The sequence below is a fragment of the Corythoichthys intestinalis genome, chromosome 15 (assembly GCF_030265065.1).
Source record: "Corythoichthys intestinalis isolate RoL2023-P3 chromosome 15, ASM3026506v1, whole genome shotgun sequence".
Lineage (NCBI taxonomy): Eukaryota > Metazoa > Chordata > Actinopteri > Syngnathiformes > Syngnathidae > Corythoichthys > Corythoichthys intestinalis.
In genome coordinates, this window is record NC_080409.1 from 4406010 (window position 1) to 4428672 (window position 22663).

Here is a 22663-nt window from a genome sequence, read left to right on the forward strand (position 1 = left end):
ATTGCCCAGTGAAGGTGGAATCTGACCTGTCAATCATTATGAAGTCTATGACTAAGACTAATAAGTATTATCGTCCAAAACACTAAGATGAAAATAAATTCGCTACCAAAAACACTGGACAGAACACAAAAATATAATACAATTGCTGAAAATAAAATACACAGAGATGAACAGGAAAACAATTTATCGTCATTTTGAACGTGCCTTTTACTCAAGCTTCACTCAAATCTCATCTCCCACACTCAATGTTGTCTTACGGTAGGGTGACCAAACGTTCTCTTTTGCCTCTTTTGTCCACTTTTCACGTCCTGTCCTTATTGCCTGGTCTGGTTTTATAAATTCACGAAAAGGTCCGGTATTCATGATTTTTCCCGGGACCAATTTGAAGAGAATCCCTCCAGCCGCTGGGGGGCAGCGCCTGCCTGTGATGACGTGGCTCCTACTATTAGGGGGAGAAGGAGTAGTTCTAAGAGACGTTTATGCTGTTGTATTGTGTTACCGGCATCCCCAAGGGGCCGCTATCCTTTTTCAATATGACTGGCATTACAAATATAGAGCAGAGGAAGAAACTGGGCAGAGCGAAATGAGTGAGAGCGAGGAAGGTGTTGAAGTTGCGCGCAAGCGCCGTGTTGAGTGGCAGTGTCCCACGCTGGTTCTGTTTTGTTACTAAAAAAGCCCTCACCGAAAAAGCCATCCGATGCGTCCATGTGTTTTATACAATTTGCCATCCACTCGAAAAAAGAACCGGATCTGTAAGTTTATCTCTTATTAATGTCGATCATGTGTCTTCTGTTGTATATTGGGTTATACCGTGGTATGAAAAAGTCTCTGAACCTTTTGGAATTTCTCACATTTCTTCATAAAATCCCCATCAAATGTGATCTGTTCTTTGTCAAAATCACAGAAAAAACACTGTTGAAAATACAGTGTCTGCTCTAACTATACCACCCAAACATTTATGTTTTCATATTTTAATGAGGATAGCATGCAAACAATGACAGAAGGGGGAAAAATAAGCAAGTGAACCTTCTGCCTAAGGAGACTAAAAGAGCAATTAAAACAAATTTTTACCAAACCTTTTAAGTCAGGTGTATGCTCAATCACTGATGAGTGGTTTAAAGCTGCCCACTATAAAACACACCTGGTAAAAATTGTCTGGATGAGAAGCATTGTCTGATGTGCATCATGGCTCGGTCAGAAGAGCTGTCTGAAGACCTGCGATCAAGGACTGTTGATTTGTATGAAGCTGGGAAAGGATACAAAATCATCTCTAAAAGTCTGAATGCTCATCAATCAACAATCAGAGAAGTAAAAAAATGGAGAGAGTTTGGCACTGTTGCTTCTTTCCCAAGGAGTGGCCATCCACCAAAGATGAGGCCAAGAGTTCAGCGCAGAATACTCAGAGAGGTAAAAAAGAACCCTAGAGTGTCTGCTAAAGACTTACAGAAATCACTGGCACAGTCTAATATCTCAGTGCACATATCAAGTATATGTAAAACTATGGCCAAGAATGGTGTTCATGGGACATTGTTACTCGTTTAATGTTCGCAAAAAGGCACTTAGACACTCCACAGACGTTTTGGCAAAATATTTTGTGGACTGATGAAACCAGTCGAATTGTTTGGGAGTAACACTCAACATCATGTGTGGAGGAAAAATGGAACAGCTCATCAACATCAACACCTCATCCCCACCGTGAAGCATGATGGAAGGAGCATCGTGATATAGGGCTGTTTTTTTTTTTTTGCCTCAGGGCCTGGACAACTTGCAATCATTAATGGAAGAATGAATTCAAAGGTTTATATGGATGTTTTGCAAGAAAACCTGAGGCCGTCTGTCAGACAGTTGAAGCTAAAAAGAGGATGGATGCTGCAACATGACAATAGTCCAAAACACTCAAGTAAATCAACTTCAGAATGGTTTCAGAAGAACAAAATACACGTTCTAGAGTGGCCAAGTCAAAGCCCAGACTTGAACCCCATTGAGAAGATGTGGCATGACCTAAAGACAGCGATTTATGCCAGACATCTCAGGAATCTGACTGAACTACAGCCGTTTTGTAGAGAAGAATGGGCCAAGATCATTTCTGAGTGATGTGCCAGACTGATCTGCAGCTACAGGAAGCATCTGGGTGAAGTTAATGCCGCCAAAGAGGGGGCCACAAAATATTAAATGTGATGGTTCACTTACTTATTTTTCCCCTTTCTGTCATTGTTTGCATACTATCCTCATTAAAATATGAAAACCAAATGTTTGGTTAGTTTTAGTTAACGCAGACACTGTTTTTTCATCTGTATCATTTTGACAAAGATCAGATCACATTTGATGGTGATTTTATGCAGAAATGTGAGAAATTCCAAAAGGTTCACATACTTTTTCATACCATTGTATGTGTACACAGAGATACAGTATATTGTATTAGTCTTGTAGTAATTGTTCTGCATTCGTGTATTTGGTTGAATGTTAGTATTGTATTCTAAGTAGCAGGGTTTCTTATGCCTCAGGGTTCCGTCATCTAAGTTAATAAAAGGAAATTCCAAATTGACACGGAGGAGTGTTTCTTCACAATTAGCATGTGTTGAAATTGACTAACACTTTGCACAGAATACTACGATACTGTGCTGCCTATGACGTGTTCCCAGAGAGCCTGCACAGTTGTTGATTTTTTTTTTTTTTTTTTTTTTTACAATCAATACGTATACTGTGTAATCAAATGCTCGTGTACCCAAAAGAGTAATTAAGTTGAAAATACTTTTATTTTATTTTGGACATGTTTGCGCATGCGTGCGCAGTCACAGACTGTATAAATAAATATATTTCCATGGGTCTGCATTATATCATTATTTTTTTAATCATTATTTTATTTTATTTTGTTGTTGTTGTTGTTGTTGTTGCGTTTTTATTGTTCAGTTTATTTTTTTTTTAGGAAGAATAAAGCCTGTTGAGTAACCTGTAACCTGTTGAGTAAAATAAATATACAGTGGGGAGAACAAGTATTTGATACACTGCCAATGGGTTTCTCCAATGGCAGTGTATCAAATACTTGTTCTCCCCACTATATATAGTATCATAGACTGCGCCATGCCTTCAAGTAGGGGGCCATCCCACAATCTGCTTCAGTTATTTGCAGTCGATCGTAGCGACACATACAGCGATCCAACGCCGGATTTATGTTACAAAAGTAAGAAAGGTGTACCGCATACAAACAGGAAGGATTGTCTCAGGAGTGATTTGTTCGAAGATTTAAGGTAATTATTATATTTTTCATTTTTTCACAAAAATTTTCAACGTAAAAAGCTCTTTGTTGTAAGGCTGCTGCCACATTGACTTACAGACTAGCATCATTCTTCGACATATTTGCGTAAAATTAATGCTAACTGCATGTTTTTTTGCTTTTAACCAAGAATCGAGACTGTTTTACATCCATATTTATAAAGACTTCAGGGATTTAAGCATTTATTCACTAGAATTTTCAAGGAAAAATCTCTTTGTCTGTGATTCCACTCGGTCAGCTTTGACGGCCACGCCAACAATACAGGCCCCTAACTAATTGGCCCCATGCCCTGTGTCCCATCAATATCATTATGAAGTCTATGATACAATGTAATATACAGTGGGGAGAACAAGTATTTGATACACTGTCAATGGGTTTTCCCATTGTATACTATAAGGTAATATTTATTTATTTATTTTTTTTTAAGCAGTTTTTTTTTTTTTTTAGGGCTGTCAAAATTATCGCGTTAACAGGCGTTAATTAATTTTTAAAATTAATCACATTAAAATATTTGACGCAATTAACGCATGCACTGAATGATCCGCTCACGCATTGCCCCAATAGGTTACAATGACGCCGTTTATGGACATTAAGAGTGAAGAGAATGTCACCGGCCGCTTGGGGGTAGCGCCGTTCCATACTAATGTTATTCCTTCTACTAGTGGGAGAATTAGTAGTTGTGAGACGTTTATGCTGTTCCATTGTGCTATTTGTGCGCCACACATATTTCTGTAAGTTTTCTTTCTTTTAGTGGCAATTATGTGTCTCTTGTTGTATTTTGTTGTAAGATATGGACAGAGATATATATGTTATAAAGGCGAGTGGACACAGGTGTTCTTTGGACCGCGTCGTTTATTGGTTATAAGCTTCGGCAACTCCTTCACAACAAACATAAGTATCATTTAGTGAAAGCACAACAAAAATAATATTCGTATCTCTCAAAAAAAAAAATGTTCACAAAAAGAAAAGCACTTTAGTCTGTAGTAATGAGACCCTATTCTCAAACAGTTAAACAACAATGCAAAGTCAACTGGCATGAACTGGCAACTTCTTATTATTGTTATTTTTATTCTTATTATTATTATATTAACTCTACTTTTGATTGAAAAGTTTACAGATTTTATTAAAACAAAAACATGAAGAGGGGTTTTGATTAGAGATGTCGGGATGCCGATTGATCGGGTCCGATCACGTCATTTTCAAATTATTGGAATCGGCAAAAAAATATCGGACATGCCTTTTTTTTAATATACAGTATATATATATTTTTAATTAAATCGTTTTCAAATTTTATTTAACGTTACAGACAAAATGTCTTACACTCATCCAGAGTCTTTAGTTTTGGCTTAAACTACGGCTATCATGTCGCGTTCAGTCTAAAATGGCACCGTTTTACGTATACATAGAGTTAAAAGGCAACGTTAATGGAGTAGAGAGAATTTTGGCAGCCTTTGAAGCTTTTTTTTAATTGGCTTAAGCCTTACAATCCCTCTCTCAACAATTAGAAATATCGTGGGAAGCAATGTGGGGAAGAAAGGTAGTACTTCATCTTTTTCTTAACACCCTATTTTATTTCCCAACGCAGAGAAGATATATCAATTGGTACCACTACGCACAGTCATGGTTGCACTTCCCATCATGCATTTGGGCAGAAGTTAAATGGCTACAGTATCATTTACTGAAAGCTCAACAAATACACTAGATGGCAATATTTAGTCACAATATACAAGGTCACATTTATCCTTTAAGAATTACAAGTCTTTCTATCCGTGGATCCCTCTCACAGAAAGAACGTTAATAATGTAAATGCCATCTTGAGGATTTATTGTCATAATAAACAAATACAGTACTTATGTACTGTATGTTGAATGTATATATTCGTCCGAGTTTTATTCATTTTTTTCTTAATGCATTGCCAAAATGTATATGATCGGGAAAAATTATCGGGAAATATCGGGATCGGCAGATACTCAAACTAAAACGATCGGGATCGGATCGGGAGCAAAAAAACATGATCGGAACAACCCTAGTTTTAATATAAAATTACTATAACTTGTAACTATAACATTTATCTTTTAAGAACTACAAGTCTTTCTATCCGTGGATCCCTTTAACAGAAAGAATGTTAATGATGTTAATGCCATTTGTGGATTTATTCTTCTAATAAACAAATACAGTACTTATGTACAGTATGTTGTATGTACTGTATATATCCGTCTTGTGTCTTATCTTTCCATTCCAACAATAATTTACAGAAAAATATGGCATATTTTAGAGATGGTTTGAATTGCGATTAATTACGATTAATTACGATGAATTAATTTTTAAGCTGTGATTAACTCGATTAAAAATTTTAATCGTTTGACAGCCCTAGTTTTTTTCTATCCAGACGGATGAGGCACACTTTAAATATATTAAAGTTATATAGGCACCTTTGAGTTAAATTCAAGTAAAATTTAAGTATCTCGAGGCCGGGCTGAGGAACCTCTTTTTTGGAAATCAAATATGGTCACCCTATCTTACGGTATTATAATGACAAACACAGTTTCGCGACCAATGATATTAAAAAATGTCAAAAAGCAGGAGAGGCAGGGAAATGCGTCTCCCTGCATATTCTTGTAAAGCAGGGGTGGGCAAACCGGTCCTCGAGAGCCGCAGTGGGTCCTGGTTTTTGTTCCAACTGACCCAGCACAGCTAGTATAACCAATGAGGTTTCAGCAGAAATAAGAAGCACCTGACTGCAATCGACTGATTGCACTTGTAAAACAACAGATTGGTGAAAATGTGTCCTCTTAATGGGTTGCAACAAAAACCTGCACCCACTGCGGCCCTTTGTGGAATAGTTTGCCCAACCCTGTTGTAAAGCTTCATACCACTATTTGTTCAGTCTACAAATAAGACATTATTTTTGAGTTTCAAGATAATACAGGAAAAAACGCTTCCCTATAAAAGACATTACGGGACACATCATTTTCTAACCCTCCAGCCAATGCGTATTGTAAATCCTATTGCCTCAATCTGGAGAATTTTGCACTGGTATTTGTCCAAAATAAATCTCTTAAAACACTCTGGTATATGTCTGAACAGGGGTGAAAGTGGCTAGAATGTCTTGCCGGAACTCCCCGACATGAAGGTCGCCACGGAGCCAGAAATTTAATTTTAATTTTTTTTTTCTTTCATTTTTGGGGAGTGGGGGGTAAAACCTCTTAAACTACTGAAATGCAAAGAAAACGGTTTTAGCAATTATTTTTGTAAGACATACAAAAACTGATTTTCATTCAAAATTGTATTTTTTCAATGATTTGCAAAGTAAAAATGAACAAAAACAGCAATAACCCCATCCTCCATCTCCTAATTTTTATTTTCCCTCATTTCTTCACATACTTAATGCCAAATCTCAATTTTAACAACTTACGAACATAGGATGTATATATATATATATGTATATATATATATATATATATATATATATATATATATATATATATATATATATATATATATATATATATATTAAAATTGAAGTTAAAGTAAACATTTACTTTTTTTTTTTTTTTTTTTTTTTTTTTTTTAATAATAAAGATATAAGTAACATACACTCCAAAAAAATAAGTATAAATGACTTATGCATTAATGGAATATATTTTGAAGATCACGCAAACATTGACTTTTTTAAATCATAAGGAAATGGATAAGTAGCCTAACATAAATGAACAAATATAAGTCCAAAGTGCACATTGACAGCTAAGATGTTCTGAACCTCCCCATCAGAGCAAATCAAACTAAATATGATAAATAAGCCTCCTCAACTCTTTCATTCCTCTAAAAGATTTGATCCATTTTATGTTGCATTGCCCTTTTTTCCCCCGCATCAATTCAACCACCTTTTTAAAAAAAAAAAAAAATATTTGCTGTTCCAGAAAACATACACATTTGAACCAATCAGAGCTAACTATCTCTGCTGATCACATGTCAGTATGTCAGCCAATTGAATGGATAAATGAGTCCAGGCGTTTTGCTTTGCTGCATGCATTCGCACATTAACGTGACTCATCATCGTCAGACTCAGATAACTGCAGCAGCTGGGGAAACCTCCATGCCATCCGTTGAATAAAATCAATAATAAATGTTAGTGGAAATGGATGACGCTACACAAGCACTTTGTTATTCTTTTGTTAACACTTGTGTATGTAAATCTGATGTTGGTAGATTGTTTTCTACATGAAATGCATGTGTGGCAGCTTTACATTTATTTATTTTTTATTTTTTTAAAATAGCGTTTTGACAGTTGACGTCATATTTTCGGAATCAAAGCACCGTGTACCGGAACAACATTCCGGCCCTGAATCTTATACCGGAACTGCGTTCTGGCCCTGAATCTTACACCGGAACTGCGTTTCTGACCGTTCTGGCCCACTTTCACGCCTGCGTCTGAAGTCACGAAGCTTATCAGTTTAGCAACCTTAACTAAAGTAGGCGGAGCATTTGTGAAAGGTCAATTGTTGATAATAGAAATTAGGGTCCAAAAAAAGAAATCCAAGAAATATTTAATGAATCTCACTTAAGAATATTTACAAGTCCCTTTCCAGATAGTATATCTCTTGTTTATCTTGCAGCTTACATTCCAGGCTAAAGGTTCACACAGCATTGCATTTAAATTTCCCAATCCTAGAGAAATGATCTTATCCTACCACTAACTCTCTCTCTCTCTTGCACCCCCCCCCCCACCCCACAAAATGATTGATAAATCGATATGTAAAATATGTAAGATGATATGTGATTAAGAAGTGTTCAACTCACAGCTCTCCAACTCCAGGGAACAAGTCTGAGAATCCAGAGGAAATCGACTGAAGTCCATATTACAAGCTGCAGTCACAGTGACTCTGAGAGCAAGTAAACACAGAAGGAATCATGCGATGGCGTGCATTTTTCATGAGTACTCAAAGCTGTCAGGGAGATAGATAAATGTTTTTTCACAATCGCAAAAATATGAATTCCCTTTTTCTAAAGCAAATAAAAAGTAGCTCAGTTCTGTTTTGCAACACCATAAACAGACTCTCAATCAAAATAAACAGGGATGAAATGAACAGGGGTGAAACTCCCTGACATAAAGATGGCCAAGGAGCCAGAATTTAAAAAAAAAAAAGAAAAAAAAAAAAAAAACTTTTTTGAGAGGGGTGTCAAACCTCCTCAAATCAGAGGAATGCAAGGAAAACTACTTTTGGCACCAAAGGCAAAGGTTTGCATAGGGACGGTTTTCAGGATGCTCAAATTGTCCCCACCGACTTTTAAGCAACCTAATTTGCATTATATAATGAGTTCAGTTATATAGGTGATTTAGATTGTCTTCCCATATGTTGTAAGGATATTATTGACCCTATACCAATTTTTTCCCCAAACGCACGTTTGATTGGCTGTTGAATTGACTCCCCTCCACCCCCCCCACACACACTCACGGTCCAGACAGAAATAAAACATGTTTAAAACATGCCGCCTCCTCCTCCCCGTTCGAAGAGGAGTGATTTTCCAAGTTTTTCTTTTTGTTTTCGGCCAGCAGCAGTAGCAGCCACTGTAAGTAATGTAAAGATGTTGTGGAGGTGGGGAACACATCACTAATTTTGCGACTGAAAGTCCGACCTGAATCAGAGCTAATCATTAAACTTTGAATTTGCTAATCTTCAAAACTCGAGAAAGAAACTGCTTGGAGAGAAGTGTCCTCCTGTATGTGTTTTCTACTGTTAATGTTAATTAAACTGTTTGACTGTTTGTATTACTCCAGAACTATTCCAGTATACGTATTTGAGTATACGGATTTATTATAATGTATATTTTTGCCGGACTAGAATAAAGTGTGATTGAACATCCACTCAGTGGGTGTTTCTGATGCTCTCATTTTCAGAGTGTGCGCAGTATTCTTGACCCAAACAAGAGCACACAGCAAAGATATATGAAAAGCTGTGCGCCATTTTCAGGCTAGGCTCACGCAGCCACCTATTGTCTTCTTTGGTTTTCACGTGTCCGCCAAAGAAGCGCCATTTCCGGCTTGGGAGCATCACGACGACCGCCCTCATCTCTGGTCCTACCCCGGCGGCCAAGAATTTGCCGTTTTCGGCCCGTTGGGCTTTTGGCTTTGACTTTTAATACAGTGGGAGACGAGGAAAGACCACTCTATTTACTGTGTCTAAAAATGTTCATAGCGGACAGCGGGAAGCCAAATCAATTAAGACGTCACTTAAAAACATTAGACCCCAATCTCATCGATAAGCTGCTTGATTGTTTTTAAGAGAAAACAATCGTCCCGCTTTGTCAGTGTTACATCAGTAAACCAGCGAGCACTGTTTAGCATGCTCAGTGCAAAATAACCCTACACCATTGCAAAGGAGCTGATACTGCCTGCAGCAAAAATAAAAACTGTCCCAATGTCCAATGACACTGTCAATTTTGTTCCTTTCATTTTTGTTATTTTGGTCAAGTTGTTTGGTGTATTGTCCTCATGAGGTAATGTTGCCTATCAATTTGAATCTATTACTATTTATTGATTTTATCAAATTTTATTTTTCAGTATCAAATGGTCAAAAATGCACACTGAATGTATTTTTTCAGTTTGGATGTGACTTTTTTTTAAAATTCAGGCAAATTGATGCGCTTTAAGTCTTTGCTGTTACAATCAAAACTATGTTAATAAAGTTAATCCGTTTTTGTCAGTTGATCTATGTTACTTTTTTCTTTTACCAGAAAAAAAGGACACAATGTTAGGCAGAGGTGTACTTATAATAACAATTTTGTAGACAAATGATCGTATTTACAGTGGCGACAGAGAGTTGGGGGCCAGGTGTTACAGAAAATAATTGAGAAGCACTGTATTACTCGAACACAATATAAAATAAATAGCATATAAATTCCAACAAATTTTCATTTTTATTTTATTTATGTGGTCACAAAAATCAGTTGTAAAAAAATCTAGTTGTATTTCCAGTTGACGCCATGTAGGGGGCCTGATGACCACCATGTGTGGTGTAGAACCCAGTATTTGTGTGAATCCCTTGTGAGTGTGAGTATGTTGGCAACCTATTCTATGCTGCCTGATCGTTAATCCTGACGTCGTTTTTCTACTTGAGTGTGTTTAATTGCACCTAGTCATACGTGAATCCTATCAGTCATGTGGTAGTCCTGCAGACGAGTGACAATGCAGCGCAGGAGCCGCCCCAGGTCACCTTGCCCAGCCAATTCGGGGGTGGGGGGGACAGCGCAGCCCATCCCTCCTCCTGCAGCCTGGCAAGGGTGCCGCCGTCATTCCCCCGGGATCCAGGGTGGTCCCCCGGGCCATCTGCGCCCCCATCAACTGGCCTTCAGGGATGGGTTGAGGTGACGCGCCACTACAGCCCACAATTTATGGTAAATATCGTAAAAAACGTTATTACTTTATTACTTTATTTATGTGAATATTGGGCGTATTATGTGTATTTATTTATTTGGAAAACTGATGGGGAACTTAGGACTTATTAGGCCAAAAATATACTGGTGCGGCTCATTTTACATCTAAGTGCTGTAAATGTGTCCCGTGAAACAAAATGAGTTTGACACCCATGCGCTATAGTTGTTTTTTTGTCTGAGGGTTGGACAGGTTGCACTTTCTAATTCCTATTGTAACCTTAATATCAACTATAACAAATACATAAAACATCCAAAAAAATGTGTTGACTTTATATCGATGCACACCTGAGACTGTAAAGCACGTGACCATCAGGAAAGACACGCAGCATGATGTTGTCTGTGGTTGTGTCATGGATGAAAGATCTCTTCGAGTGGACAAAAAATACATCAGGAACCCAGATCTTTTTCACCAGACGGCCATCAAATGTCATGCTCTTGTTGGTACTGCTGGTGAATGACAGACGCTCATCTTTCCAATAATGTCTCAGGTACAATGTCATGGTAAAGTCCTGTTGGAAAATGGAGTGAAAGTGAACCAGATTATATTGACGATGCAGAGTCAGCAGCTTTTGTAGTAAAAATGAGTAGAACTGTCATCATCATCTTATCTCATAGAAAAGTTGTGAGACCAATTTGAGCTTCTCATATTTGTCTCATTCTGTGACCATTGTTTTCTTAATGACTACTTCTTCAACTGTGTGATCTGGATCACGATGAATTTTTTCTCATATCGTCTATCTATCTAAAAAAAATTTCCACATTTTGTTTAACTTGATTTTCACCTATTTTTTACTGGTCGATTTAAAGAATCTGCAATTACAATAAAAGAAAATGTGCGTAGTCTAACATATTATTCACATATGAAGTAAATGGATTTTGCAGATGTCCCTGATCCGATTACTAGCTCAGAAAAATCACATTTTACAGAGGATCGGATGAAAGATTTTAAAAATGTATTTCTCGATTTTTATTTAAAATTTTTAAGGGTCACAACATAGCAAAATAATCCAAAGTTACAAAGACATTGCCAAAATAAACAGAAATATATACGTCTTACAATACAAACTCTCTGAGTAATTTCAAAAGCATGTATCGACTAAATTGAGTGCTGCTGATGTTTCACTCGCCCCAGCACTGTTTACAACTACAAGTTTGTTTGATGTCACGTTAATGACAGTGATTGGAATAGAAAATGTGTTGGCATTATCTTACAACGCTATGTTACAGTACTAAAAGAATGCTTTACTCTGGGTCCTGTGATCACGTCGGCATGATCAATATTTGGTGTCTTAAAAAAAAAAAAATACAACTTTCACATAGCGCGTCACTATTACTCAAAACTGTGTTTAAAACACTTCCTATTTTTATATGGGAATTATAGACCACAGATAACCAGAAATATGATCATTTTAATTTTATGATAGAAAATATATGGTGGTGTGTATTAGACAAAGCAATGATTGATGCTGGTGGTGGCCACATTGAGCAGTTGTAAAACATGAAATAAAACTTATTATGTTTAACACGTGCCCAGCTAGAATTTTGTAATATTTTTTAAAAGATTTTTGTACACGATGATTTTGCCTCATTCTTTTTGAATGACCCTGTATTTGTGTACTGTAGTACCTCTATTTACAAAATAATTGGTTTTGGAAGTAGTTTTGTAACTTGAAAATTCTGTTAGTAAAGACGCATTTTCCAAGCGCCCGAATATTCAGACATAAATGTTTTTATAATGCATAAAAATGCATCAAAATATGTAACAAATATATGTTACAATTAGATAACTGCACAATAAACATTGAAAAAAAAATAATAAAAAAAATTAAAAGAATAAAAGTTAATACACTAATGTAAAGCTGTTAGAACATGGGAGGCGAATAAAGAGGATGCTGGCATACACACATACAGTAGAAGTCCCTCTTAGCCAATTGGATGCAGCAATGCTAGGCAGTAGTCAATGGCAGAGCAGCTATAAGAATGTCACGTTTAGTAAACTCTGGGAGCTGCAAGTACCAGCCATTTTTGCCTTTCGGATTCCTGAAATTTCTTTCGTAACAAGAGGCAATACCCCCCCCCCCCCCCCCCCAATTGAGCCGTGTGTTAACCTGAAAATTCTGTATTTAGAGACATTCGTAAGTAGAGGTACCACTGTATATGAACTTCATCAAAGTTTTTGTAGAAAAAACAAATGAATTGATAAAAGGTTTTCCATGTTTAGCTCTCTCTTTTTTTCTACATTTTTCTACATTTGAAGACGAGGATATGAAGCCCCCAAAGAGAAATTGGGAGCATTTTTTTTTTTTGGTTTCACATTAGAATGAGCAACTTTCTCGTTTGGGTGCAAAACCTCATTTAGCTAATTAGCAACGAATGAGAATGTGGCTAGAATGCTGATTCCTTTCCACTCATGGAGAGTGGGGGGTATTTGAGTGTTCACTATTGTTATGACATATCAGAAAATATTCGAGAAGCACTGCCTTACCATATCAACTTCAGAGATGCTGTCTAAGCTCTCCACCTGAACATCCACTCCCACAGGGATGGCAGGGCCTTAAGAACAAAAACAACACATTAAGGCAAGATACATATGTTACTGTGTGCTGCCTAGTAAAGGCACATCCAGTATACCAAACATATGCTGAGTCTGAAAAACATGTTGATGTTCCCAAAATGTAGTGTCAGCAATAAAATTCATTTACAAATATATGTATGTATATGTATATATACGTAGATTTATATACTAGTATATGTACAGGTAGTCCCTCAGGTTACGACGACGTGACACCAATAAATTGGAATTAGGCCTGTAAAAATAACTACCCAAAAACTCCAAAAGGTATTTTATTTTGTTTAATAATGGAGAATACACTGCCCTCTGGTGGCAGCATTAGGTGTCGCTGGAATGTCGCCTAGGCTTCTATGACTGAGTAAGAGACTCGTGTGACATAGCTATAGGACAGCATAGGACCCGACATTTTTTTAGCCTACTGGAAAGCCCAGAAGGGGATCAGATGATCCCCACAACTCTGGGTATCCACAATTAGCATCTGTATATGTGCAAATGAGTGTGTCATTGTCTCTCAAATAGGCCACTCAAGCACACAAGCAAACAACCTTACTCTAACCCACAAGGGTTGGTCAGTTTACACTGACTCTTGCCATGATAGTTTCAGTTATTATTTGAGAGTTTTATTTTTGAATATGGTTTTATTTTATTCATTCATTGCTCTGCCCATTTTTTCTTCTTCTCCTATAGCACACACAGGCAACTTTATGTATAAATTACTGCAATGAAATAAACAAACGCACAGACCATTGCAACGTGTATAAAGTTATAATGAATGAAATAATCAATACATTTGTGACGACAAAAAAATCTCAAATGTTTTGGTCTCACAACCTAACCCAAGTGTGATCAGCTCTGCCATGTGGCTTTCTGAATACAAAGTGCTAACTACGTCACCCCCCATGAGTCATCACCTTATCGTGGTGGAGGGGTTTGCGTGTCTCAATGATCCTAGGAGCTATGTTGTCTGGGGCTTCAAGCCCCTGGTAGGGTCACCCATGGCAAACAGGTCCTAGGTGAGAGGCCAGACAAAGTATGGCTCAAAAAGACCCCTTATGATGAGCAACATTAAGCTGCTTCCTACTCAAGTTATGCAGGTTAGCAAATTCACACAGTTTAATGTTATGCTAACACTGATACAGGTTCAGTAGCAAAAATTAGTGGTGTGTTCCCCACCTCCACAACATTGACGTCTTTTTATATTACTTACTGTGCCTGCAGCTACTGCTGCTTGCTGAAAAACCCCCCAAAAATTTCTAATATCCCTCCGGAGGCGGAGGAGGCGGCATGGGGCTGAGGCTGTGACTGCATGTGCGTGTGTGTGTGTCGGGGGGTTGCAATTCAGCAGCCAATCAAACGTGCATTTGAGTTGAAAAAAAATGGACTGGCACATTCAGCAGTGAAAAGGGGTAAATGTAAGTCTGAACATAATGAAAATTATTCATTTTATAATGGTAGGGTCAATTCTATCCTTACAACATATGGGGAGACAATCTAAATTTTCTATGTAACTGAACTCATTATATAATGCAAATAAGGTTGCTTAAAAGTTGGTGGGGACAATTTGAGCATCCTGAAAAGGTGCTAGTGTTATGTCCCTACCGTCCCTATGCAAACCTATGCCCTTGGTGTCAGCACATTCCAGCAAAGCAAGGCTGTCTTTGTCCTGTTGTTCTTGTCTCGGTTTAGGGTTAGGGTAGTCAAAGCTTCAAGGCTTCTTCAAGGCAAGGCAAGGCAAATTTATTTATATAGCACAATTCAACACAAGGCAATTCAAAGTGCTTTACATCACATGAAGACCATAAAAATCACATTTAAATCAACACAACGTAAAAACCAAGACAAATGATCGCATTTAATCACAGAACAAAAATAAATGAATAAAAATAAAATAAAAATAAAGCAAAAACTACTACGACTAATAATCATTGAAATCAGCAATGGAGATAAGCACAAGAGGAATAGAAGGCAGGTAGGTTGAAATATATAGACAGTTATGGATATGCAGTGCCAAACAAAAGCGTTTTTAGCCCTGATTTAAAGGAGCTAACAGTTTGAGCATACTTCAGACGTTCGGGTAACTTGTTCCAGAGGTGAGGAGCATAATAACTAAATGCTGCCTCACCCTGCTTGGTTCTTGTTCTTGGAACATGCAGAAGACCCGTTCCAGACGACCTTAGGGGTCTAGATGTCTCATAGGAATCTAACAAGTCAAGCATGTATTTTGGTCCAAGGCAAATTAAGTGTTTTGTAGACGAGCAGTAGTATTTTATAGTCTATCCTTTGACTCACTGGAAGCCAGTGTAGCGATTTCAAAACCGGTGTAATATGGTCCAGTTACCTTGTATTTGTGAGGACTCTAGCTGCAGCATTCTGTACTAGCTGCAGCTTCCTGACTGGTTTTTTATCAAGACCTGTAAATATACCGTTGGAGTAGTCCAATCTGCTGAAAATGAATGCATGCATAAGTTTTTCCATGTCTTGTTGAGTCAGAAGCCCCTTAATTCTGGTTATATTTTTTAGGTGGTAATAAGCGGATTTAGTGACGGACTTTAGATGGCTATCAAATTTTAGGTCTGAGTCAATAATTACGCCAAGGTTTCTGACTTGATTTGTAGCTGTTAGTGACATTGTGCTAAGTTGGCTGCTTATCTTTCACCTTTCCTTTTTTGGCCCAAAAATGATCACCTGTCTTCTCTACATTTAACTGGAGAAAATTCTGGCACATCCATTCATTGATTTGACGAATGCATTTACTCAGGGAGACTAAGGGACTATAATCATGTGGGGACACAGAAATGTACAGTTGTGTGTCATCTGCATAGGCGTGATAGGAGATGTCATACTGTTCCATTATCTGAGCTAACGGAAGCATATAGATGTTAAATAAGAGTGGTCCAAGAATTGACCCTTGAGGGACCCCACACGTGAATTTGGTTCGTTCTGACTGATAGTTTCCAATTGACACAAAGAAATCCCTATCATGTAAATAGGATGTGAACCACTGAAGAATAGTGTCAGTAAGCCCTACCCACTGTTCCAATCTGCTGAGTAGTATGTTGTGATCAACCGTGTCAAATGCGGCGCTGAGATCCAATAGTAGCAGAACAGATGATTTGCCTGCATCGGTATTCCGACGAATATCATTTAGGACTTTGATAAGCATGGTCTCGGTGCTGTGTTGTGGCCGAAATCCAGACTGAAATGAGTTAAAAAGATTGTTTTGCATCATAAAAGTCTGGATCTGTTCAAACACAACCCTTTCGATAATTTTCCCCAGGAATGTCAGATTTGATATTGGCCTGTAATTACTAATGGTTGAGGCATCCAGATTAGGTTTTTTTAGGAGAGGTTTTATCACTGCAGTTTTTAAAGTCTGAGGAAACTCTCCTGTTTGGAGGGAAGTATTTATAATCTGAAGTATGTCTGGGGCTATGCAATGAAAAACAGTTTTGAAAAAGTTTGAAGGAAGGATGTCAAGGCAGCATGTTGTGGGCTTTAATTTCGACACAATTTCTGTTAAAGTGGCATAGTCCAGGAGGCTAAACTGTCTAAGATTGACGTGGGGGACATTTTGGGAGGTGTTTAGTGTAACATTTGACAATCCGGAGTTGCACACAGCCTGTCTAATCTTTAGTACTTTGTGTGTAAAGAATGCTGCGAAATTATTACAGGACACCTCAGATGCCAATTCCTGAGGTATTGATGCTTGTGGGTTTGTCAGTTTGTCAACAACAGAAAATAGTGTGCGAGTATTGTTGGTGTTTCTACTAATGATCTCTGAAAAATATGATTGTCTAGCATTTTTCAGTTCCTGGTTGTATTTGCGAAGACTCTCTTTGTAGATATCATAAAAAACTAGGAGTTTGTTTTTTCGCCATCTGCATTCTGCTCGTCTATAAACTTGTTTTTGTTTTATAGCTAGTATGGCATTTCTCCAGGGTGACCTCTTCTTTCTTGACAAAGTTTTTGTCTTAATCGGGGCAATAGTGTCCATTACAGTCATCACACTGGAACTGAAACTATTTACAAGTTCTTCCACTGGAGCTATTGTAGAGGTTAATGATGAGGCATAGGCCTGTGTGAATAACGCACATGTGTTATCACTTATGTAACGCTTCCTAATCACCTCTGTTTCCCTTTTCAGAGGATGGACAGGGGTGGTCATTTTAAACATAATGCAGTAGTGATCAGACAGAGCAACATCATTCACTGTGACCTGAGAGATGTTAAGACCTTTGGATATTATTAAGTCCAGTATGTGCCCTCTGTTATGTGTTGGAACTGTGACATGCTGAGATAAACCAAATGTATCCAAAATATTTAAAAGCTCTCTAGCACATCCTTCTTCAGGATTATCAACATGAATGTTAAAGTCACCCACTAAAACAACACAATCAAAGTCCATGCAGACGGAAGACAGTATTTTGGTAAGCTCATCAAAAAACATTGTGTTATACTTCAGTGGTCTGTAAATTGTTACCAAGGCAGCTCTGCAAGGGCTTTTTAGCTGAATGACAATATATTCAAAGGAATCAAACTGACCACATGAAATATTCGTGCATTGAAAACTGTCCCTGATCAGACTGGCAACCCCACCTCCTTTCTTATGGGTTCTTGGCGCACTAAAGAAATTGAAGTTTGTGGGGGTTGCCTCAATCAGAACTGTCGAACTCTTATCTTGATCTAACCAAGTTTCTGTTAGGAACAACATGTCAAGGTTACGTTTACTGATAAAATCATTAATTAAGAAAGATTTGCCAGCTAAAGATCTAATATTTAGCAGAGCCAATTGGAGATTCCAGACTGGATTCACTGGTGAGTTTTGGGAATGACTTACTATGCTTAACAGGTTGGCAGAGTTGATTGAGCGTTTTTTATTTCTCACCAGTCTAGCCCTTTTTTTGTTGTTTATCACCACTGGGATTGTTGAGCATACATACTGTACTCCATAAGGCCCCGGCTTTTGCTGGGACAGAACAGTCTTTGTAATGTTGTCACAGCCTGGACCCGGTGCACATCATATTGGTGTCGCAAACATGGCTTCCTCCATAGAAGGATAATACCGTGTAGTTCCAGAGTTGTAGTGCTTTGGCTTTGCCCCGAGAGAATTCCAGGGGAGGCTGGTTGGTTTGTTGCCATCTTCCCCTGGCACCTGTCGGGTGTGACAGGTACAGGGTGGAAGCGAAGACATGAACTTGAGGAGATCAAGAGACTGGTTAACCTTGCTATCTAGATCCATGGAGTCCCAATCAGGTTGACTCATTATTTCATCCAAACTAAGTCGTCGGCGGGGTGGCTTCCGGGACTGTGGGGATTTAGGCCTTGATGAGGCCTTAGCCTGACTGAGTCGGCGGAGTGGTGGCGTCTTGGAGTGTGAAGATTTGGTGCTGGATGGGGCCTTATCCTGGAGTCGGCGGCGTGGTGGCGTCTTGGAGTGTGAGGATTTGGGGCTGGATGGGGCCTTATCCTGGAGTCGGCGGTGTGGTGGCGTCTTGGAGTGCGAGGATTTGGGGCTGGATGGGGCCTTAGCCTGGAGTCGGCGGCGTGGTGGCGTCTTGGAGTGCGAGGATTTGGGGCTGGATGGGGCCTCGACAGCAGAGGATTGCACGGTCGGGTCGTTCTCCTCCTGTTGAGCTGATGGAGCCACTTCTTGAGTCTCGTCTGAAGGGGGTCGATCACCTGCTACCAGGGTCTCCTCCCGTTGAGGCAGTGGAGCCTCAGCAGAGGAGGGTTGGTCACAGCCTGGCAGGGCTGGCTTAGTCACTTCCCCTTCAGCGACTATCGGCTCCATTTTTGGAGGAGACATTGATTCTGCATGCACACTGTCTGATTCAGCACTCATCCCAGCCACCATGTTTATCCGATGTTTTGGGACAGCTTGCCTCCTTTCCTCGAGATAAGCAGACTGTCTGTGCCTCAAGAGATAAAACATGCTGCTGCTTAGTAACCGCACTCCTGACTTATTTAGGTGAAGGCCATCGTTCTTAAAGAGATGCCTGCGCCCTGAAAATGTTGAAATTGTCAATGAAGTACATCGATTGTCCAGCGCATGTTGCTTTGAGCCATTTGTTGAGCATCATCACTCTGCTGAAACTTTCATCCCCCAGCCTGGGCGCGGGTATGGGTCCACTGAAAAACACCTCAGTATTTAAAGTTCTGACTTTGTTTATCAGTTCAGTGAAGTCTTGCTTTAAAAGCTCTGATTTTTGCTTCGCAATATCGAGGGCTCCTGTGTGTATTATCAGAGTAGTGGCTGTTGGATGCTGAGCAGCAATGCTCAGGATTTTTTCAGAGATAACAGACACCGTAGCTTTGTTAAAACAACATACTCTGGTATTGTTGCTACAAAAGTGTTTCATCCCATTCACAGCAAAGTCGCCCACCATCAGAGTGCGGGGCCCATTGGGTCGCTTTCTCTGTAGCCTGCTAGCACATGCATTAGCATCGTACCTCTCTTTCGAGCTGGGTGTTCCAACTTTCCCTGGGTCAGGAGTCTCGGAGAGTGGCGTAAATCTATTTTCCAGTTGAATTCCAGCAGCTTGAGGCACTTTGCTTTGAGCCTTTGTTGTTGCCTTGATCTGTGATAATTTTCTTTCTGGTGCCGGAGTAGATGACGCTGTCTTCTGCAGAGGTGGCCATTCCTTTTCATCGTAAATCTGCCAGTGCTGGGTTCTGCCAGGGTCCCGTTGAGTCTCGATGGTGTTTGTTTGCATTCTGTGGGTCCGCTCCCACTCGCTGTTTTGGGAGATCGGCAGAGTGGTTTCATTCCCGAGCTGTCCATTTACCTCCATATTCACTTCAAGCCGGTAGATTTTTGTTTCCAGTACTGCTATCTTCTGGAGCAGTTTGTGGTAATCATCCATAGACAGGGGAGGCATGTTGCTGCTACTTAGCTTTCGTTAGCCGAATTCCTCAGCTCTGATAAGGCAGACTTGTGTTCCAGTAACGACAAAATAGCACTTTAAAAGGCTCAAAAATGCTCAAAAAGCCTTTGTTTGAATATAAACAAGATTAAAAGAAAATTCCAAGACTTACTGAGTAATTTAGAGGTGATTAAAAATGATTAAAAAGATGATTGAAGCTTGAGAAGCAGGAGCAAAGCAGAGAGACGTCTGCACAGTAGCGAAGCGAAGTAAAGCCTCAAGGCAAAGCATTCCTTCATTGTGAGCAATAATAAGCAAAACATCTCTTCATTGCGAGCAGGAATTTATTAAAGCAAATACGTAATAAACATCTTAATAAAAATCTATCTATCTATCTATCATCTATCTATCTATCTATCTATCTATCTATCTATCTATCTATCTATCTATCTATCTATCTATCTATCTATCTATCTATCTATCTATCTATCTATCTATCTATCTATCTATCTATCTATCTATCTATCTATCTATCTGTCAATCTGTCTATCTGTCTATCTGTCTGTCTGTCTGTCTGGGTGTCTGTCTGTCTGTCTGTCTGTCTGTCTGAGTGAGGACGTGCATTGTCATGCTAGAGGAGCACATTTGCCATGTCCAAGTTAGGCCGAACAAGTCGAATTCTTGCATTGAGCTTCCTAAGAGTCTCAATGTATACCTCAGTGTATACCTCAGAGTTAATGGTCCCCCCCCGGGCAAAAAATCTACAATGATTACACCTTGAGAATCCCAAAAAACGGTGGCCATAATTTTGCCATCTGATTTTTGGGCCTTGAACTTTTTGGGCTTATCGGCTATGCTGGCTTCACCCACCTCTTTGTGGTCTTCAGTACTGTTTTTAAGTCGCAGCACCCATCTTTTTACAGTACTATAGTCTATGGCAGGGTTGTCCAAACTTTTTGCAAAGTGGGGCAGATTTGGTGTGTTAAAAAAGTGGGGGGGCCGACCTTGGCTGACGTCCTTTAGGTAGAACAATATATTTAAGCAAATTTTGACAAGCCATTCTGTGAGTCACATTTGCTTTATTATTTTTTTAAATTAATAATTTCAACAATCTCGCAACTAGCCTTTGTGGCGTTCTCTTTCGACTCTCGGGCTCTTGTGAAATACTGCTGCTGTGAAATTAAACTAGCTTCAAATTGCTTTCAAATTCTGTCTGTCTGTCGGTCGGTCGGTCGGTCGGTCTGTCTGTCTTTCTGTCTGTCAGTTAGTCTGTCTGTCTGTCTGTCTGTCTGCCTGTCTGTCTGTCTGTCTATCTATCTATCTGGTGGAAAACACAGACAAGACTGAAAAAGCAGTTTCTGCTCTTGCAACCCTTTTTAACATAAACTGCTGTATTTTAAGCCAAAACAACTGTTGTGTTTGATAGAACAATATGTCTAATGCTGCCATAGCAGATTAATGGCGCATTAAGCCCCCGAACTATTTTTAATTTGTCCGTTTTACCCTGAAAACACCCGTTAACAGCAACCGCTTTTGTTTCAACCCAGCCATAAAATGAAGGTAATTAATTATATTTATTATTCAAAATGTCAGTTGTTTTTAGACTCATTTATTAGTGTCTCATATTTCGTTTAAAACAAAAACAACTTTTAAAAAATTATTCACATATTTCAAACTTTTAAACAAATTATGTCAGAATAAAAAAAATGGCGTCTGTAAAATAGTCACGGATATCTACCTCATAACTATCGCTTAATTGGATTTTTTTTTGTTACTGTCGCATTTTCCCCTATATTTTAGATGATAAATGATTAATCCAAACAAAGAAAAACTGGAAAAAAAAAACAAAACGTTTAAAAGGGTAAATATATGAAAAAGAAAATCTCGACCACTCCACTGATTTCTGCATCGCGACCCTTGTTATATTACCATGTTTCACCCATAAAATCCCCAAAAAATCAAGCTATGGCCCTTCACAGCTGTGTCTTGGCACACAGTGATACATGCTACATGGAGTTTTTGGATCGAAACAAGGTAAGTACGCGATAATATCTCTTTAAAGTCATGGTGTCTGTAATTCTGCTCTCGTGTGCTCTCACCTCCAGATAGGGTTTTGCTGTTTGAAAAACATTTAGAAAAAAAATGCCCTCCTGTTCAAATTTTTTCTTCCCACAGAAAATTGAGATTTTAAGCTTTCCAATGATGTATCACACATGCATATAGGACAATTTTGAAATATGGCCAAATTAGGGGTCTCAGAGCGGAACTTCAAGTCACATGAGTGTTTTCCGCTATACAGTGATACCTCAGCTCACGAACATAATTGGTTCCCAGAAAGTGTGCGTGAGGCGAAAAGTTCGTCTTCCGAACATTTATTTCCCATAAGAAACCATTAAAATGAGAATAATCCGTTCCCAGGTCCCCATAACACATAATTTTCTACTAAATAAGCCTTAAAACTACACAAAAATATACCTTATTTTATGTATAATAAGTGTGCTATTGTATTATAATTAAAGA

The 22663-nt window shown here is 38.7% G+C and overlaps 1 protein-coding gene across 2 annotated transcripts in view; it reads right to left on the reverse strand.

The window, feature by feature from the left end:
* Window positions 1–22663, reverse strand: part of gabrr2a (gamma-aminobutyric acid type A receptor subunit rho2a) — an 86698-nt gene that overhangs the window by 35692 nt on the left and 28343 nt on the right. For both annotated transcript variants that reach the window (XM_057860190.1, XM_057860189.1), the window contains exons 3-5: window positions 13194–13261; window positions 10994–11217; window positions 8075–8157 (exon numbers count right to left, since the gene is read on the reverse strand). In XM_057860190.1, coding sequence (XP_057716173.1) covers window positions 8075–8157; window positions 10994–11217; window positions 13194–13261 — 375 coding nt within the window. The remainder of the gene's footprint in view (window positions 1–8074; window positions 8158–10993; window positions 11218–13193; window positions 13262–22663) is intronic.